The 21,963-nt window shown below is 40.3% G+C and overlaps 1 protein-coding gene across 5 annotated transcripts in view; it reads right to left on the reverse strand.

Moving 5' to 3' along the window:
• Positions 1-2,935: 2,935 nt before the first annotated feature.
• si:dkey-246g23.2 (solute carrier family 66 member 2) overlaps positions 2,936-21,963 on the reverse strand; it is a 48,914-nt gene continuing 29,886 nt past the window's right edge. For 4 of the 5 annotated variants that reach the window (XM_052028140.1, XM_052028139.1, XM_052028142.1 and 1 more), the window contains exons 4-5: positions 21,004-21,241; positions 2,936-8,573 (exon numbers count right to left, since the gene is read on the reverse strand). In XM_052028140.1, the coding sequence (XP_051884100.1) occupies positions 8,399-8,573; positions 21,004-21,241 (413 nt within the window). In that variant the 3' untranslated portion in view covers positions 2,936-8,398. The remainder of the gene's footprint in view (positions 8,574-21,003; positions 21,242-21,963) is intronic. The other variant, XM_052028143.1, reaches the window with a different exon arrangement.

Raw genomic sequence — 21,963 nt, forward strand, 5'->3', positions numbered from 1 at the left:
CTAAAGGCAAATATCACCCCCATTCTTTATTACTGAAGAACAAAATAATTTTGAAATCTTGCTTCTAGCAAACTTTGAAATTTGTACAAAGATCTTTCATCATGAACAGCTGTCTATGTAACATTGTTTACTTCAATTATTTTGAAATAGAAATGCATTATTCATCATCTAATGTGAAATTAGGTTTGCAATCTCAAAGGAAGTCTATAAATGATTTAGAGAGTTTTTATGCATTAGTCCCAAATATTCAAAGATCAATTTGGAAAGTATGAACCATGAATAACAATATTCTACTTGACAGATTGCAATATTATGTATATAACTGTCAATAGATCTTGAAAGTTTCCTATTTAAAAAGTGTTTCATCATCGTCAGTACTTGAATAGCTTGTAAAAATAAACTTGATTCATTAGACATTGACAATTCCAACAATTTGCATTTAAATATCACTTTTAATATACAAAAATAGTTCACAGGAATACAATATTGCAAAATTTGACCTCCAAGGAAATAGTAGAACAGATAACCAAATACCAAGTGAAAAAGATAGGTTGCAAAGATGAGATGTGCAGGGACCTGAAGATACTTTTGTGAATAATCAAGCAAAGGGAAAGTTCCACAAGGAACACCGGGTTCTTGAGGGAATCCAGAAGCGTTGATGTGGGGTGAGAAGTGAAGCCATTGCAGGAAATCCTCTGCCTATGACTGGGTTTGTCAGAGTAGAAATAGATGAATGCACTCTTCCTCTGGTGAAAATGGAGTGGAGGTGCTGGAAGAGGATGTTATGTAACCGTGCCAGAGACAGAGAAGTATACAGAGTTACCTTGCACCATTGTCACAGTCACATAGGGTGTTATTTGTGGTTTTGGTTGAGGCCGGTGATAAGTGGAAGTCTGATGGTTGCAGGCATCAGAATAAGCAGTTGCAAGTTGCAAGAGTTGTGACGACTGAATATGTCACCTCTTACCTCTAGGGGCACTGAAACTATGCAAGAAGGTTAATGATCTTCGTCAAGCATTTTCACTGCATAATGGAAAATTGTCTTTATTACAGTTCTGTGACTCTGTAACTATTCCATCTGGAATTCATCTCACAAGTCCTTCCCCCACCACCCAAGCAGCACATCTCAATTCCGACCACTCATGTTCTAGGGTCCATTGGCCAACTGTCTCTCTTCTAACATTAGCTGTGTGGTGCCGGATGGGAGATTTCTTACAGATATTTCCTACGGCTACTGCTGTCAACAACACTGCAGGAGAAATGGTCCCACAGTACTGGAGCAGCAGACCATTGACAGGTAGGATCTCAGACATGAAAAAAGCAATACTTTTTGAGGACCAGGCTCACGGCTTGAGAGTGCCTTGCATTTTATATGTCCAATGTGAAAGTCAAAGGTAGGAATGTCAGAACACTGGTGACAGCTTTCAGTTACACCCTTTATTATTGCTCATTTCTTTGATATCTCCCATCCCCTGTCAACACCACATGATCTATATATTTAGTCAGTATTTAGCATTTTACTTAAAGCAAATACTGCCTTTATCCAGCTGGTTGGTAACAGAATGGGGTATTTTTGTACAGTTGCTCAAGGAGAGTTTAATTGCAGAAATTCATGCTGGAATCTTTTTGAGCTAGAGCTTCATGTTATTTATTTATTTACTTACTTTTTATTTATTCATTGACAGAATGTGAACGTTGCTGACAAGTCCAGCTTGGTCTGCCTAATTGCCCTTGAACTGAGTGGCTTGCGAAAACATTTCAGAAGGTGGTTAAACATCAACCAATTATACATCCTCCCCAAGTTAAACTGTCAGACTAATAGAATTAGTTAAAAAGATTACATTGTACTGAATAAATCACTCCCCTGGGTACAATCAGGCAATTGTGGTTACACAACCACATACATTAAATGGGAAGGGTGCAGGAATATTTCAGCTTTGCCCTCTTATGAAGCATGGACAATGGAAATCCTGGTGAGTAATACATCAAAGTAATCCAGGAGTGTAGGGCTACAAACATTTTGGATGAGCCGAAGTACTTGCTATAATCTTCCAAAATTCACAAGAGGCAAAAAAAAATTAAAATGAGTGGGTCAGGGTATTATATTTGTTTGTATGTTACTGCACATTAAAGGCTGTAATTCCAAACCTACTTTCCTGTGTTTGTTAACTATGTTGTTCATCTGTCAAGACCTTCATTATTTGCAGTTTGTCTTATGAAAAATGAATCACAGGATTTAATTTACTTGAGTTTTTAAATCAGGTGGTCTGTGTTTCATGTAGCAAGGTCATATTCAGAGTTCTGCAGTGTGTACCAACCACAAAATGCACTGCAGTCATTCGCTCAGGGTACCTCCAACAGCACCTCCCAAATCCACAACTTCTACCATCAGAAAGGACAAGGACTGCGGGTGCAAGGGAACACCATCACCAGCAGGTTCCCCGGCAAGTTGGTTGTCATCTTGATTTGGAAATATATCTGCTGTCCTTCATTATTACTTGGTTTAAATCAAGGGACTCTCTATCCAACAGCACTGTGGGAGTGATTTCGCTAGAAGTATTGCATTGGTTCATGGAGGCAGCTCATCACCACCTTCTCAAGGATACTTAGGGATTAAACACTGATCTTGCAGAAACATCCAGATTCTGGAAAATGAATGAAAGAAAACCATCTTTGCAGGGAATTGCCAGTGGGAATTATGCAGGTTGCATTTTTTGGCACATCAGAATTGGGGAAGAATCTGAGAAAATTTCTCCAATTATAGCCTTTTTGAGCATGAGGAAGGAGTCCTCCAATTTTGTGTCAGGATTACACAGCAGCAAATAGCTTGGCATTTAAAATTATATCACTACATCGTTTGAAATGTAGAGAAAAATAATAAATTCTATTTGGTAATGAAATAAACAAGAAAATATATTTTTATTAAGTGCTTTAATACTGTACTCCTGTACTTTATCATATCAGCAATGAAATACTAAAAGACACATCAAAATGCAACATCTTTAAGCAAATGAACAGAATAACAAGTTTTTTAAAGATACAATACTTAAAAGTAAACAGGATAATTCTTTTAAGTTTTATCTGACCTCTTTTTTATAAAAAGGAAAACATGACTGAAAAATAGTTGACAGCGCAATCCAACATAAAGTTTTGAATACACATTAGGGGTAATTGTGGAATCCCCTCAGTGTGAGTCGATTGTCATGTGGATCAGGAGAGGGATGATACACCAATCGCGCAGCCTATTCATCTAGCAATGTACTGGGAGTGTAGATTCATAAATAACCTTCTGTTTCCTAATGGATACCATTCAATCAACGATAAGATGTAGCCCTGGGACAATATATTGCTTTTTTTTGGTGAGTGTGAGATGCCAGAACAGAATCCAACTGGAGGCAATTGGAAACGTAATGAATTTCTCAGATTTGACACCAGTGATGCTGGTAGCACACAAAACATCAAGCAAGTCCCAGATTTCTCAATGATGAGTACATGTTCTGACAATCCTGGTTCAGCAAGTGATAATTAACTCTGCATCTTAAAATCTCCACATAAGTTCTAAGTAACAAGGGAATTTGGGGGAGAATTTTACAGACAAGAGTTGTACTTCATGCTCTGTACCAGCACAAAGCACGAAGGTTTAGCTGTGCAGCATTTTATGTTATGCGATAAACAGGGACTTGCCTTAAAGTCTTATGCTGTTGCTTGTCAGCATGAATTACAGTTACCATCTTAAATTCATTGAAAGATATCCAGTAATATATGTACGTACCATTAACAATTTTTGAACATTCTCGGGTGAAATATGTTCTTGTTAGCCACTGTAGAATGTATATTGTATTACAAGTGACTTCAAAGAAAATTTGGCCTGGTTTACAGAATCACATTTATCATCAAGCTCCTGAAAATAAAACTCAGCCATGCATAAGTGAAAATATAATTGAATTAAACTTAAGTGCTGTTGCATCACATATAATAAGCAAAGCTGGCCATTCTGTCTGGTGAATTCTGTTTGAAGTAACACACCAAAGCATCAGAAAGTGTTATGTAATGCAGTTACTGTTGGGGTTTAGCTATGCCTAAATATCTTTAAAAAATCACAATAAATTAAGCTATTCCGAGCAGAACAACAGAATACCTCTGCACGTAAAAAGTTCTAAAGTTATTTTGTTCAGAGGATTAATGTCTTTTTTTATCAAAAGGCTTTGGCAATGAAGATTATAGATTAATGTCACGTTGTGGACTGTACATTAATGTTCGGCAAGTCTTCAGCAGCTAGCCCCATATTGCTGTATTGAAGCATGCTGTAGGCTTCAGTGCAGAAACAACGTATAAGACAATTATTGGCACTGACAGGTAAAATCACTGCCAGAATATGACCCACTAAAAAAGCCATGATTAATAATGTAGTAGCAAAGTCACCCAGCTCTGCTGGAGTGCAATACAACTGAACCTGAGAATCACAGTGGCAGTACATTCTGTAACGGTGCAGACTAATGAATCAAACCCTTGAGAAAGCGAGGAAAAACTTCACTACCTATAATTGCACATGCACAAATCATCTGACATTTATTTTCAAAATGCACTAGAAGAATCTGCTTATGTAACAGGCATAATTTTGGAAGACTGTGCTGAATCCTCTTTTCAAAAATGCACCAAAAAGGAAATACTACCTAAAAGCTACAGGAATGTCCAGACTGCAACCCCAACAGTTGCACTGGTACTTCTCCGGTGGTACATTGCAGCAATGACTCAGCCAGAGTTTGTGGGAGGTCAATGTAAGATGCATCATTTACAGTAAGACCCATAACACTGTTGTCTCTTGTCTGAAAACTGCCTGTCCTATATTACCGAAAAGTGATCCCCATTGTTGGGAGAAGATTAGGAAGAAGGTGGGGTGAGTGAGGCAAGAGGTAACAGAAGGAAACCTTCATTAGAAAATGGTGGTAAGTGATCTCCTTTGCCCTTCCCTGGGAATCCTGTGCAGTTTCATCATCTGCAGTAGGGACAATCCTACTTTTTTGTTGCAGCTTCCCCATTTTCAATGGATTAGGACACTTCCAGGGAATTAGCTATCATCAGCACTGACCCTGTAAAATGGCTAGTCCTTTAAGGGGCAGATTGATATCCTACCTCTTAGAAGAGCACATGTAATTTTGTAACAAATGCTGTGCGCAAAGATTTACAAGAATGTTGCCAGGACTCAACGGGCTGAGTTATAGAGAGAGGTGGAGCAGGCTAGGACCTTATTCCTTGGAACGTAGGAGACTAAAGGGTGACCTTATAGTGGTGTATAAAATCATGAGGGGCATTGATAGGGTGAATGCATAACGTCTTTTTCCCAGGGGAAGGGAACCAAAAACTAGGGGGCATAGGTTTAAGGTGAGAGGGAAAAGATTTAAAAGGGGCCTGAGGGGCAACTTCTTCATGCAGAGGGTGGTGTATATATGCAATGGGGTCCTAGAGAAAGTAGTTGAGGCAGGTAAAAGACATCTGGATAAGTATATGGATAGGAATGGTTGAGAGGGATATGGGCCAAACACGGGCACCACAGGTGGGCACCTCGGCCGGCATGGACGAGTTGGGCCAAAGGGCCTGTTTCCATTCTGACTCAATAACTGCTGGCTATTTTCCAAGGTTGTTCACTGGATTTTTGCAATTACTACTGCAGGAGTCTGGCAGTACTGCTGAGAAAGTCCAGCACAGTACATCCTGAGATAAAGGAATCAGTCATTCGTGAAAAGCAGATGAAAACTGTTATATACTTAGACCGATGTTACCAAATGTAATTGTACAGTGAATGGGTAATGTGAAGGTAGAGGTAGATTCCATAATTTTAAAACTACAGTAACATTTTTTATGTGATATTCTGGATAACAAAAAATTGTAACCGCATAGGTCAGATGATAGAACTCCACGGAATGGACTTTGCTCTATTAAATGTGACTAAATTGATAGCAGTCTTTCATTTCATTGTTATTGCTAATAAAAGTTTTGTTCAGATCACAATGGTCCAAGGAGAAAGGGAAAATAATTCTAATTAATGATTCAAAGGTCATCAGGGAGTTTTGAGGCTGGCTCCCTTTTCTTGCCCAACTCACAGATGGTGGGTGGTGGGGGAGATGGGGAGGGGGTAAATTCTATCATACATCTAATTGGGTTTCCTTCATGGAACCTCCTGGTGTTGAGCAACTCACCCACCAGAAGCGGAAAGGAGGATGGTTAAATATAAAAACTGCCATTGAGGGACACAATGTAAACTTTAGGTCAAAACTGCACCCATTTATAAAAGGCACGATGCAAGTTAATCAGTGGCCCTCTGGAGACTACCTGAGGTTGCTCACAAAACAGCCCAGGAAAAGGTTTCATTCTCATGGGGCAGCAGTACTCTTCCTGTATCCAAACATTATGAGAAGTTGTGACCAAATGTAATCAAACAGTCTTGCTTGAGCCCCTTCTCAGAATCAGAAGCCTACCCTGGTCCACTGCTCAGCCTGGGGACTAGTCTGTTCCTTCTCATTCAATAACCAGAAAGATGCAACTTCCTAAGGGGTCTGAAAATGTGGGAGAGCAGCAGGGTCAATCTCTTGTCCCTGGAGGCTGTAGGGTCAGAATTTATAGTGTGCACTATCCCTTTCTCCACTCCCAACTCTACAACCAGCCAAACTACAGAAAGAAAAGTCTATCAACTCAATAATGCTAAAATGTAACAATGAGGAGAACATTCAGCCTTGGAGTGCACTTCCCAGCAAACTGGGATTAATTATGGTACAATGGAGTGTATTTCCATCTCAGTAATGCCTTTTCAACAGAAAAAGTGCATTGTTTTATTTTTAAGGTTAAACTTCTTGTTTGTTCGAATAGTTTTAGTAAAGGAAAACTTCACTTTCCAGTTGCCAAAAACCATCATACAGAAAAAAACTTTTAAAACAATTTTCCACTAATAATATCTGCATCAACTCCCAAATATGTGACCTGTATCACCAAGAACGATAGATACAAAAGGTGCATTGAGAATCCCAGCACAGTTCCTCCCGAACTCATTATCCTATCGTGGAAAACCTGTTCTTTCGTTGTCACGAAGTCAAAATCCAGGAATACTATATCTTACAGCACTATGGAAGTGCCTGCACCATAAAAACTGCAGGGTTTAAGGAGGCAGCTCACCACCACCTTTGAAGACCATTAAGGATTGGTATTAAATGCTATCCTTACCCCTGATGCCTATAAATAAATTTTAAAAAAAGTATCTGTAATAAGCCCGGAAATAACAACACACCTTTAATCTAGAGTCCAAGGTTAACCTTTTCTCTCTTGAGAGAAGCTGAAATTTTAGCCCTGCCTCTTTCTCAATGTGCTTCCTGACATTCTGAGGATACCAGCATTTCCTGTTGTTTTTCAATATCCTCTCACAGGGTTATTTCAATGCACCATCCATGTGGATTACAGTAAATTAGCTTGCACAAAGCTTGGTATATTTGATTTGGAAATTCCCCAGTGTCCAACAGCAAATGATAGAATGGCTGGGGAACACAATCCACACAATTGATATAAAAACAAATGTAATAATGTGGAAAACAAGCAAAGGTGAAAAAAGGAGGCTCATCAACAGGGACGACTTTCAGTGTCCCAATCAACAACATAATATAATGAAATTCAGAATTTGATCCTTTACTAGATCACATTGGAATACATTTCCAATGACCTGGTGTCCAAAACTGCAGCTTTTTCAGATTATGCAATCAGTTTACCCAAAATAGTTTGAAGTATGCCCGTTAAATATTATCTGCATAACATTATAAAGAATATAAAGCCATATCAGCTGTAATTAGATTTTAAACACTTGCCCAGGAAGTATTAAAGGGATGAAACAAGAAGTAATTTTCTGAATGTGTGCTGACACAGTGAAATTTCACACCACAGCACACAGTAAGAAGTGACAGGCGACACTCTGATGGTAACTAAAGACCCTGTCCCAGCCTGGAAACAGCTTTGATGAACTGAGGGTTACATTAAGGCGTAAGGAGACTTGATAACCATTCTCACAATTTAGCAATAATCTGGTCAGCCCTTATTAAATGCATATTGACAAGGATCAGTGCGTTTTCTCATTGCGACTGCCATTTTATGCCTTTCTGAAAACTAAATGATGAGTTATTTAAAGCTAACTCTTCCCTCTTGCCTTCTGGAATATGGTTTGGAGATCTTCAACGCTGTCAGTGTATATTATATCAGGAGGAAATTTTAAAAGGAAATGTGATCTTTGGCTAAGGCACTTTAGCTTACTGGTCATAGCATAGAACATTCTTCCCTAAATAAGGAAGGAAAAAAATCTTCTTCGCATACCCTACACAGTATCACATGTCTCAGGCAGTCATTCATACACTAAGCAGTTTTGTTAGCTGTGTTTTTCATGTTCTCCTTTCCTATAGGTGAACACCTGAAAGAAAATTGCGATGTCAATGCAAATCTGAAGAGTCCCACAAACCCAGAATTGCACTGGGGTCGCATTAATAATGAAGTATGCAGTCTTAAAGACATCGCCCAGGGTCCACATGAGCACCATCTTAACACTGGAAAAAGAAAACAAAAGAAAATTATTATGCTGTACCAACTCAATGAGATTTATCAATAGCAATACTAAAATATCAAAGAGTAACACTTACATTTTATACACTACTTTTAACAGCGAAAGCATCCCAAGACGCACAATAGAAGAGTAAAAGGACAAAAATTGTATACCATTAAAGGAGAAAATATTGCAAGGGGTGACCAAAGGTTTGGGCCAAATTGTGAGTATTAAGGAGCATCTTATTTAAGATGAGGAATGGGAGAAAGTAGACACAGATGGACTTAGGGAGGAAATTTAGAGCGTAGGACCTTGATAGCAAAGTCATGGTCACAGAATCAGCGACCCCAATAATGACTGGGGCATGTTCTGCGAGTTGATGGGCAAGAGGTTTGTTTGAGATAAGTCTGGATTTTTTTTTCCCTACCAGCAGTGTCTCCACCCTGAAGGCGGTCTAATTAATAGATTTGGCTCTAATTTGGTGGGTAGAAGACTGGAGGAGGTTAAATCTGAAGTTATAATCTTGGCTTGGATCCTGCTGATAAACACTACTATTTGCCTGGTTAAATGGAAATAGGTCCAGGCTTTCTGTATCCAAAATGAGCAGGTCTATGTCAGCAAAATCTGGCTGATTTAAGTAGACAACATGTCTCCCAAGTCCAAGTTAGTTAGCTACCTGACTCCTGTCCTTTCTCCATTAAAACCAGAAGTGAGCAGTTTGGAGAAGGATTGTGCCTGGGCTTTGAAATTTTTGGTTGAGCCTGACCAAAACCAACTCCTTTTTTTAAGGTTAGAATGACCTCACAGTAAATTGTATCACAGGAGGCAGAGATTCAACGAGTTATGCCAGAAACAGCTCTTTGAAAGGACTAATTGGTTTCATTCCTGACACTCTCCACATGCTCTTTCATTTTCCTGCACATTCTCTTTATATTTGTTGTTAAAATTGACTACTTAATCTGTTTCCACAACTGTTTCAGGCTGAAGATTCCTTGCTGTGTAAAACAATTTCTCTTCAACTCCCCTTTGGTTCTTTTGCCAATTATCTTAAGCTCCCACTGACTGTACATTCTCACTTCTGATACCAGCATTTCTGTATCTCACCCAAGTACTGACCTGCTTATCTCTATTTTCTCAATCTTTTCAGATCACATAAATATTAGCTCTTATATTCCTCTCCTTATCATCAATGCATGTGCTAAAGCCTCAACGGCGTTTTGCACGGCAGAAGGGGTTGAAACCGACCATGTAATAAAAAAAGCAATAGCAAGATACAGGAAAAGACCGGGCTGGCCAATATGTTATCATCCATTTGCATTTCACCATCCACAACTTTTAGTACAAAGCATTATGATCCAAAATGTGTGATGTAAATCAAACAGCACAACAGCAATAGGCTAAAGCTGGGCTGATACTGCATTTTCACAACCACTGAACATTAAGCTCACACATTAACTCTCCAACATTATTTTTAATGCATCATTTGTTACCATATGTTAGAACATCAACATCTTTTAAAATATTTATTTTGCATTTCTCCAGCTCATTTGCCACGACTCAATTTTCCTGGAATTTCCATGATTCTTCCTCCATTGCTACGGTCTTTACGTGAGAACCCCCACCCCAGTGGACATTCAGTCTTGACCTGCTGAGCATTTCCAGAATTTTCAGTTTTTGCATCAGATTTCCATCATTCGCAGTTTTTTTGCCTCTTGGTTTCTGCATGGTAAATGCAGCTTGAATTTGAAACTCCCAGGCTCCATTTAAACCCAACCAGAAATCAGTGGGAAGAGTAGGAAATCAAATGTGCTGGTTATTGGTGACTAATATCAAATGTAAGGTTGGGAGCTGGGAGCACTTAAGGACTGGAGATGAAACCAGTCTGCAATACTCTGCTTTCCTTGTCAAGCCCACAGTTTTAAAAAATCTTTCAAACCTTGTTTTGATTGTAATCTACATCCCTGCTTAACACATGGGGCCAGATTCTCACTGTGCTCCTTTGCCTGAGAAGATGAGTTAAAATTGGAATTGGATCCTGATGGCATTACAGGCACATGTGGAAAAAAATAGGAACATGTTGATTTTGGGCCAGTTGAGTACATTAAGATGAGCAAAATCTGTCATCTCCAGGGCAGTTTAAAGCTATGAACTAACAGCATAACCAGTTGCAATTTTAACTGCCCACTTGCGTAATGGTGGGAATTGTGTGGGTGAGGCAGGCAATGGAGAGAGATGAGGCTGCCTCGCACCATTAGCAGAGTGCAGTAATAAGATTAACCATGGTTATTTTCAAATGAAATTAGTCATGCAAGTACATGAGTGATGTTAACTATTGGCAACTATGGCATTGGATTCTACTGGTGCAAAAAATGGACCAAAGAATGAATAAACCATTTTAAAATAAAATCAAAACACACGGGAACAACTATAAGGCCACAACCTGTGCTTCTGTCTTTCAAATGTTACATAGAACAGTACAGCGCAGGAACAAGTCTTTCGGTCCACAATGTCCGCATTGAATACGATGCTGAATTAAACTACATCTCTTCTGACTGTACATGATCCATATCCCTCCATTCCCTGCATGTTCACGTGTCTATCTAATAGCCTCTTAAACGCCACCATCATATCTGCTTCCACCACTACCTCTGGCAGCCCGTTCCAGGCACCTGTCACTCTCTGTGTAAGAAAACTTGCACTGCACATCTCCTTTCATCTTTCCCTCTCTCACCTTAAATGCATGAGCTCCAGTACTTGATATTTCTAACCTGGGGAAAAGATTCTGACTGTCTACCCTATCTATGCCTCTCATAACCTTTTAGTACCCTATGTCTCCCCTCAGCCTCCTACACTCCAAAGAAAACAACCCAAGTTTGTCAACCTCTCCCTACGGCTCATACCCTCTAATCCAGGCAGCATCCTGCATCCTTTCCAAGCCTCCTCATCCTTGCTGTAATGGGGCAACCAGAATTGCACACAACACTCCAAGAGTGGCCTAACCAAAGTTTTATATAGCTGCAACATGTCTTCCTTACTCTTATACACAATGCCCCGACCAATGAAGGCAAGCGTACTATATGCCTTGTTTACCACCCTATCTACTTGTGTGGCTACTTTAAGAGAACTATGGATTGGGACCCCAAGATCCCTCTGTACATCAATGCTGTTAAGGGTCCTGCGATAACTGTATAGTTTCGCCTTATATTTGGCTTCCCAAGGTTCAACACCTCACACTTATCCAGATTAAAATCCACCTGCCATTTCTCCACCCAAATCTGTAACTGATCCATATTCTGCAGCATCCTTAGACAGCCACTGTCCACAACTCCACCAATCTTTGTGTCATCTGCAAACTTATTAATCCACCCATCTACGTTTTCATCCAAGTCATTTATATACAGTATATATCACAAACAACAGAAGCCCCAGCAGTGATCCCTGCAGAACACCGCTGATCACAGACCTCCAGTCAGAATAACATCCTTCCACCACTATCCTCTGTCTTCTATGGGCAAGCCACTTCTGGATCCAAACTATTAAGTCAGCATGAATCCCATGAATTGAACAATGAAAACCCAGCTTTGATTGTTGCCTTGAATAGGGCAGGCACGGTAGTGTAGTGGTTAGTATAACGCTACTACAGCGCCAGCGACCCGGGTTCAATTCCGGCTGCTGTCTGTAAGGAGTTTGTAAGTTCTCCCCGTGTCTGCGTGGGTTTCCTCTGGGTGCTCCGGTTTCCTCCCACATTCCAAAGACATATGGGTTAGGAAGTTGTGGGCATGCTATGTTGGCGCCAGAAGCGTGGCAACACTTGCGGGCTGCCCCCAGAACACTCTATGCATAAGATGACTTCACTGTGTGTTTCGATGTACATGCGACTAATAAAGATATCTTGTAACTTATATGTCAGCTATCTAATTCTGTCTCTTTCAATCAGTTCTGTGTATTACTCTTAACATACAATGTTCAAATTCAGTCCTTTAAGCACTTTATGAAATTGTTGGATATGATATTGAACAACTTTTAACAGGAATTGACAAGATAAAGAACCCTTGGTGTATCCTTGTCGCATTTATGAATTACTGCAGGACACAAGGTAGTGAAATGGTGATCAAAGAGTACAATCAAAATTTGGCAATATATTCATATTTTGCTGCTACAAATGCTGCAAAGCACAGTTGCACAAAGCTGGGAAGTAGATGCAAGTCTTTCTGCAAGAGACAAAAGTCGCAACCTTGTTAAATAAGCTAAAAATATTCTAGTTAAAATCGTACAGTACTGATAGTGTTTAATCTTTTCTTGTGATATTACAGGAAAATTGTAAATTAATTCATCAAATGAAATGCAACCATTTGACGTTATTTTGTTGTTTTATTTCAGTCACCAGGAGAGTGCAAATCAAAGGAATTTATTGATATTTCATCTGTGGTGCTTTAAAAATAAATTAATATTACTTTAGGCTTCTTACATTTCTAAGTGGATTATTAGTAAGTACTAAATCACTGAAAATTGGAAAATTTAGAACATATGTAATCAAAGAATGGAAGGCTGATTTGGGGTATTTACTTCCATTTACTGCAAGGGTTGAATTTAAAGAGTTGGAGGGGGTGGGTTTGACATCTTAATTTGGAGGAGTAAGTGGGTTTGGATGCAGCCGAGGTTTAAAATAGAGCAAAAATGTGAGTGCATCTGTGAACTGTGGTCCACAGGGTGAACCAGGAGCAGGGATGGACAGAGCGAAGGGGCAACTAAGCAAGGAGTGAGCAACAGCAATCAGCTGCAGGGTGAAGCAGGGAGATTAGAAGTGGAGTGGGCAATGTGAACAGGGTGCAGACATGGCAGGATGAAGTACAAATCAATGTGGGTGAGTGGGATTAGTGTAGAGAGGTGCAAGGGTGGCATTGACATGGTGGGCCAAAGGACCTGTTTCTGTGCTGTAGTATGCTATTGGAAAGCTGCCTATAACCCACGTCTTCTGTCTTTAACATAATTCCATTAAACTGTCCGCACACAACCTGTCCAAGACAGGCAGACTGCCAACTGACACACACTATTCACTCAACTGGAGTGACATTTCAACACACTTTAAAATTTAACATCGTGTTTACAGGTTTTCTAAAGTCACGAATGAAAGCAAGGTAGAAATGTAGTTGCAGTTGTAAATCTCTAAGCCTATAAAAACATGTTAAAAACAGGGTGATCTAGCACAAAGGTCTGCGCCAAAATGCTAAATCATTAAGTTTCAGAGTGTAAATATGGCCTAACAGCTTTGAACACCACAGTGTTAAGCAAAGATTTTGAGTCTCATCATTTCCTGTGAGGAACAGGGCTCGAGTACAAAACTGTCCATATTTGGAAATGATTGCCTATTGCATTCATTGTGACTACACAAGTAGTTGCTTTTGGACAGAGATAATGTAGCAGTACTACCAAAAATGGTGTAAAGATAAAAATGTAAGAGATAGAAGCAAGAGTAAGCAACAGCTCCCTGAGTCTGCTTCACCATTCAATAAGGTCATGGTTGAGCTGATCTTGGCCTCCAACCTTCTACCTGGTGCCCCACAACTCTTGATTTCCCCTAAAATATAAAATCAATAATTCTGTCTCTGCAGCTGTCTGGGATAACGAATTCCAAACATTTAAGGGAAAGAATTCCATCTCATTTGTGTCTTCAATGGGTAAAGTCATTATTCTGATGCTCTGCCCCCTCACACTGGACTCCCCCCTGAGGAGAAACATCTTCTCAGCATCAAGTAAGTTTGTTTTAGTCATGCAAATGGAATATCATTCTGCTTCCAAACCCTTTCAGCATTTTATGACCTATGAATGCTAGATTCCCACACAGGAGAAAACAATATACGCAATTCCTCAGCAGAAATGGATATGAAGATCTCTCCCATCCAAAAAAATTCTCATGCTACATCTGCCATCAACATCTAACAAAATCTAGACTGAGTTAAAATACCGAGAATAAAATATTAATGGGGTGGAGGAGACAATACTGTAAAGATGTTAGGCAGGGCACAAGAAACATTTCATAATCTTTTTGGTCACTATTGCTTCATTATCATCCAAAGAAGCAGAAAAAGTTTGAACTGTTGCCGGGAAGTTGGATTTCACCCTTATGAGGGGCACTAAATGTATTCTGGGGCATAGAGTTTACTCTAAATTGGAGATTACAAGAAAAAATCCTAAGATTTGGGACATCCTCACTTTAAGTTGTTAACTAATCCTGGTAACAATAACAATGAAATAACTGGATTGTTGTAAAAGCTCGTTGGGTTCACTCATGTCCTGCAGGGGAGGAATCTACTGTCCATACCTGGCCTAAATGTGACTCCAGACCCACCAATGTGGTTCACCCCTAACTACCTACTCAGTAGAGGGGAAAGCAGGAATGGGCGATAAATACCAGCATTACCACTGGCATTCACAACCCATGAATGAATAAAGACTTTCATAATAAGACAATTTAAGAAATACATGTGACCCCCATGTTACAGAGGGGTTGTGTTCCTAGCAAACCATTTGTATCGCAATTTTCCATAACATGAAACACTATTTCCCACTGAATCCCAAGTTGTAAGTGGAGGTGCATTTCTATGGGATGTTTATCTCTCAACAGTATTGATAGTACCACAGTTGCTGGTTCATGGCAGTGGGCCACTTAAGAGATTGCCTTGTCAGTTTCCAAAGCAAATTTCTTAAATGGTCAGTAGTCATGTTTGGAGACACAAGTAACTGCAGATGCTGTAATCTGGAGCAAAGAACAAACTGAAGGCTGGAAGGTGATAGGTAGAGACAGGTATAGAGAGAGGGGAAAAAAGGTCAGATGGAGCCAAGTGGGAGGAGGGGAAAATGGAGATAGGTGGCAGTCTCTTGTGTCTCCACATCACCTTCCAGCCTTCATTGGTATTGGTATTGGTTTATTATTGTCACTTGTACCGAGGTACAGTGAAAAGCTTGTCTTACAAACTGATTGTACAGGTCAATTCATTACATAGTGCAGTTACATTGAGTTAGTACAGAGTGCATTGATGTAGTACAGGTAAAAACAATAACAGTACAGAGTAAAGTGTCACAGCTACAGAGAAAGTGCAGTGCAATAAGGTGCAAGGTCACAACAAGGTAGATCGTGAGGTCATAGTCCATCTCATTGTATGAGAGAACTGTTCAATAGTCTTATCACAGTGGGGTAGAAGCTTCAATTTGAATGGAGACATACACTTTTAAATATTGATTATAAGTAAGATAATGATATAACTCACAACAAATAACAGTGGTCGTTTAGGTTTACAACTTGCACTTAAACTTGCTGGCCTTGTTTCAAACATCCTAAGGGTAAATAATATGGAAGACTCTTGAAAATAAATCCACTGGAGAGCAAAATTAATGTATCGTGGTAAAAAAAAAATCCACGTTATCTGCACGTGCATCAAGAAATATGAGCTGAAAAAAACAAAGATAGACAAAAGTTTCTTTTTCACTTTGTGTTTTTTAATTTAATTTTCTTCCCCACAGTGAGCAAATTTTATTCCGTATCTTGGATTTTTGGGTAGTGATTTGTGAATTCCATGACGGTGAATTTCCATAACACGGACAGCTGTAATGCGAGGGGTTGCCTGTATTAAGCATTGATTTTAAGTAATAATTTGGGAAGGTTTGAAGAAAAATTTGATTCTGCAAATAAAGCAATTGGCTATCACTTGAAAAGTTACAACAACTCCTCAACTCTTTTGGCTTGCTTTCATCTGAATGTTCTGCCTTCACTCATGGTGCAGTATTCTGCCGTTAGATATGGCGTGCCAAACTCAACAATGTAAGACTTCCAACATTGAAATGGCATATGAAGCAACTATAAGGCAGACTTCTCAAATTATTTACTAGACTGATGGCTCCGCGGCTATAGTCTGAATCTCTTGTGGTTTGCTCAAAGTTCCACATCAATCTGCTGGCACTTCTCACCTTAAATGATGGTAAGATTTGAGTTTCATGGGTGAACATGGGACTCCTAAATTTATCCACCAGCCATTTCCTGGCTGGGCTCTGAAGCAAAATCTTGTTGAGATGCCCCAGAACATATGCTCCACTCGGCTTAGGAGCACCTAGACAACAGCAAAACATACGTCAGGCTGCTGTTTCTCGATTACAGCTCGGCATTCAACACCATCACCTTCTCAGTACTAATCAGTAAGCTGCAAAACCTGGGCCTCTGTACCTTTCTCTGCAACTGGATCATCGACTTCCTTATTGGGAGACCACAGTCAGCGCGAATCGGTAGTAACATCTCCTCCTCACTGACAATCTACACAGGTGCACAGATGCATGCTTAGCCCACAGCGCTACTCTCTCTACATGCATAACTGTATGGCTAGGCACAGCTCAATCGCCATCGATAAATTCGCCGATGACACCACTATTGTTGGCAGAATCCCAGATGGTGATGAGGAGGTGTGCAGGAGTGGGAAAGATCAGCTGGTTGAGTGGTTACAACAGCAACCTCCAACTCAGCAAGTCAGCAAGACCAAGGAACTGACTGTGGACTTCAGGAAGGCGGAGTTGGGAGAACACACACCAGTCTTCATTGAGGGGTCAGTGGTGGAAAGGGTGAGTAGCTTCAATTTCCTGGGCATCGACATCTCGGAGGATCTATCTTGGGCCCAACTCATTGATGCAATCACGAAGAAGGCACAGCAGCCGCTCTACTTGATTTGAGGACTTGGTTTTTTTTCTGAGGAGATTTGGTGTGTCACCAAAGACTCTTGCAAATTTCTATACATGTATGGTGGAGAGCATTCTGATTGGTTGCATCACTGCCTGGTATGGAGGCTCCAATGCGCAAGATCGCAAGAGGCTGCAGAGGGTCGTAGACTTAGCCAGCTCCATCAAGGGCACAACCCTCCCATCCAGTGAGGACATCTTCAAGAGGTGGTGCCTCAAGAAGGCGGCATCCATCATTAAGGGCCCTCACCACCCGGGACATGGCTCTTCATGTCACTACAATCGGGGAGAAGGTACAGAAGCGTGAAGATCCACACTCAACGTTTCAGGAACAGCTTCTTCCCCTCCGCCATCAGATTTCTGAACGGTCCATGAACCCATGAACACTACCTCGTTACTCCTCTTTTGCACTATTTATTTATTTTTGTAACTAATAGTAATTTTTATGTCTTGCACTGTACTGCTGCCGCAAAAAAAACAAATTTCACGGCATAGGTCTGTGCTAATATACCTGATTCTGATGCTGGGGATTCTGCTCTGTGATCCTGCCCCAAGTGTTATCTGGCCCAGGGATCCCCAAACCCATTCATTCAAATAGGGAAATGCAAGAAGAAAGGGGAAAATAAGCTAAGTTACATCTTTTTAATTATGTGTGCTTAATTTAATCTTCTGAATTACTTATGCATAACTTTCATTCATTATTAAATGTTTCGCAGTGGTATTGAAAAGCTTTAGCAACTTGGAGAGCCAGCAAAGCTGGGGATGGGGTTTCCACAGCTATCAAGAGGTTTCGTGAGCAGGGCTTGATGTTGACCACCCACATCACCTCTGCCATCACTCTGGGGCCGGGCCCTCAGCTCCAGGTGGGCAGATTTGGTTGACAGAAGGTCAGCAAGCAGATGCCGTAAATTCAGAGCCTGTGTGTTAAGACTGCCAGACTGGACAGCTGGGTCTAGAAGCTGCTCCACACCAATTTTTGGTGCTAATATAACATTGTGGGTCACCCCACGGCTTGTGTGAAAGCCGCATAAAGAGCCAGAAGCTCATAGATCAGCACTGTCAGGTTACAATGTGTAACCTACAGTATCACTTACTGGCCCCTATCTCACCATTGCCCCTCTCCTCTTTATATAGGATATCTTCCCTCCCCACACGCAGTCCTGATGCAGGGTTTTGACCTGAAATGTCGACTATTCCTTTCCCTCCACATTTGCTGCTCGACCCATAGAGTTCCTCCAGCAGGTTGTTTGTTGCTCCATATCTCAGCTTCTGCAGTCTCTTGTGTCTACAATGTGTAATGCCGCACTGAAACTGACATTGTGGGTTTCACTGTGGCATTTCCTACTGGTACGCTTCAAGTTCTTGCAGTTGTCAGCAAGTCGCCCAGCAGGTGCGAGCTTGGCAGACAACTCTCATAAGAACATCGCACAATTCAAAGAACACCTTTACAGTTACTCCCAAAAGTCAAAGAGAACTTGACAGGCTGGTGAAGAATTGTTCCTGTGGGAGGCATTTTGCTTATGGAGGGAGGTAAAGAAATCCCTCTAGGGCTACAGCCAAATGCCTCCAGGGAAAAGGTTGACACAAAGGAAGTCTGCTTAACTGCAAGTAACAATGGCAACTTTAGACCAATAGATAATTTTGCCATAAAACTATAGTAGTGAAGAGAGTAAAACTTAGAACAGAATAGCTAGATCCCATAAAATCTAATGATCTTAAATGTCTGGCAATTCAAGAGTCCAGAATCAAAAGATTAGCCTTTAGATCTTTTATTCATTCTACCCAAGAGAGGTTCAAATATTTCATCATTAACCCAATACAAGGCTTGTAAAAACCTTAACATTGCCAAATATAACAAGAAGAGCAACAGACAGCCAATTCACAACAAAAAAAACCCCAAAATATTGGCATACATGTTTTGCTCCCACAGAAATGCTTGACCTGCAGAAATCTTCCAGCGTTCTTTTTTTATATTCCAGGTTCCAGCATCTGCAGTCTCTTTTGTCTTCAGCCAACTCACAACACCAGGTTTACCAGCTGGCAGTGCAAATTATTCAACAACTCCCCAATCCTGCCATTATTTTTATGGTAATTCCTCCTGACTCTTGACATTGCATTGGTATATCCTAATATGCAGAAAAGCTTACAGTATCTACAATCCTATTACCAAAATTTTCAATTATCTTCCTTTATTTTTATAGTGTGCAAAATTATATAGGGCTCCCAAACATCTACTGTTCTATGCATTTGATTTTTTTTTGATGAAATGTACTACTGCATAATCCAGATTTGGTAATCACCCATTATTATCTGCCAGTTTTGAATAATAATGGTCTTGCTTTTGTTTTTAATTCATGACAGTGCATCTTCCTTTCCATCAGTGGTGAGCAATATCTCACACCCACACTTACCTGGAGCAAGTTCTCAACACTGCCTCCAGAATGACTAGGCCTTGCACAGCATGGAGCCTGGCCAATCAGGAGATGGCAAATCCTGCCCCAGAAATGTTCTGATGGCAGGTTAAGCCACAACCTTATTTCTGTCAGAAGTGCCAAAGAGCTTGAATTCACAAACATTCAACATGCACCAGTCTTCATTGAGGGGCAGTGGTGGAAAGGGTGAGCAGCTTCAAGTTCCTGGGCTTCAACATCTCAGAGGATCTATCCTGGGCCCAACACATTGATGCAATCAAGAAGAAGGCACGCCAGCGGCTCTACTTCGTTAGGAATTTGAGGAGATTTGGTATGTCACCAAAGACTCTTGTAAATTTCTATACATGTACGGTGGAGAGCATTCTGACTGGTTGCATCACCGCCTGGTATGGATGCTCTGATGTGCAGGATCGAAAGAAGCTGCAGAAGGTTCTAGACTCAGCCAGCTCCATCAAGGGCACAACCCTCCCCGCCATTGAGAACAATTTCAAGAGGCGGTGCCTCAAAAAGGCAGCATCCGTCATTAAGGACCCTCACCACCCAGGACATGCCTCTTCATATTACTACCATTGGGGAGGAGGTACAGGAGCCTTAAGATGTTTCAGGAACAGGTTCTTACCCTCTGCCATCATATTTCTGAACGGTCCATGAACTCATGATCACTACCTCGTTACTCCTCTTTTGCACTATTTATTCATTTTTGTAAGTTATAGAATTTTAATGTCTTTATGTCTTGCACTGTACTGCTGCCACAAAACAGCAAATTTCACAACATATGTCTGTGATAATAAACCTGATTCTGATATATTACAATACTCCTGAAAAATTGTAATAACTAACAAGCTTAAAAGCACTGGAAAACACTTAAGTTTTAATTTAAGACTTAATACATCTAAATTAACTCAAGAAATTTAAGAAAAAAAAGTAAATTATGTGAAATTTACTTTTATTTCTGGCAGCTGTTTTTCTTCATTGAAATGGATGAACCTGCACCAGGCTTAACCCTGGTGTAGAATTAGCCCCTGGATTTCCCAGTATAGTGAAGTTGGAATTCTGCTGCTGGATTCCATGAGGAGCCCAACATCGGAGCACCGTAGCAGGAATTCTCAGTAAGATTAGGTCTGCCTTGTTGTCATGAGCGGGCCTCAGAAGTGATCTGCACTGGCCCTTACAATAAAAGGTTATGCACCACTGTTTTTGGACAATGTTACCTCTATGCTGCATTTTAAAATAAGGTACAACTCTCACTTGTAGCAACGTTCTAAATATTCAAGTATTTACATGTGAGAACATTTTCCGCACCTCATCCCTGCTGTTGACTTGTTCCTGAAGTTCCGGAAAAGCTGAGGTACCCCCAACATGGCTTCAATGAGGACAGCCGAGAAACCAAGAGTTTCCACGAAGAGTTGGGAGTCAATCAGGAGGTACGTCACAAAGATGCACACCGCAGTGAAGGATAAACAAAACTGGATGTAATCAAGAAAGCGGCTCCAGGCCCAAAAATATCTGGGATCAAAATCTATGCAGAGAAAACAAAACAAGGTTTTAATTAGGCACAGCCCTGCTGAATCTCAGTTACACTTTGTCACCATTGTAATGAACATCACAAGGTAATATTTGATGTTTGAAAGAAAGGAAATAGTTCATATAAGTTATACTAAAAATATCACAGTATCAGGAGACGAAATGCATGGACATACAACATTAAAACAAAGTTCAAACTTCCCTCTTGTGTCTTGACCTATTAGCTCTAAGCATTTATACATATCTGTGTGTAACAGGCATGGAAATGGGCCACTGGCTCCAACCAGTCTGTATTGTTTACCCTCCGCAATGAGCAAATGGTCCACATCACATTTACCTCCCTGTCCCAATATTCTCCAACTTTTCTTCTTCCTGTGCAATTTCATCTTGAATGTTGACACTGTTCTTGCCTCAATCACTAGCCCTGAATGTGAATTCCAGAGTCTTTGAACTTTGTTTGAAATTGTTTACCCCCTCAGAAGAATTTCAAAAATGTGTATTATTTTCTTACAAAAACTAACCAAAGTAACTCCTGAGCAACTATTGATCCTGCAAAAAAAAGTTTCCACTTACGTGAGTAACATTTACAGAGAACTTTTGCATTGAAAGTGACTGTAGAACTGAGAAGACAATTGTTCAATGCTGAATACCACAGCAAGCAAAAGAACAGAGAAAGGATACATGACAGGAAAGACTAAGGTATAGAAGATTACATCA

The sequence above is a fragment of the Pristis pectinata genome, chromosome 13 (genome assembly GCF_009764475.1).
Source record: "Pristis pectinata isolate sPriPec2 chromosome 13, sPriPec2.1.pri, whole genome shotgun sequence".
NCBI classification, from domain to species: domain Eukaryota; kingdom Metazoa; phylum Chordata; class Chondrichthyes; order Rhinopristiformes; family Pristidae; genus Pristis; species Pristis pectinata.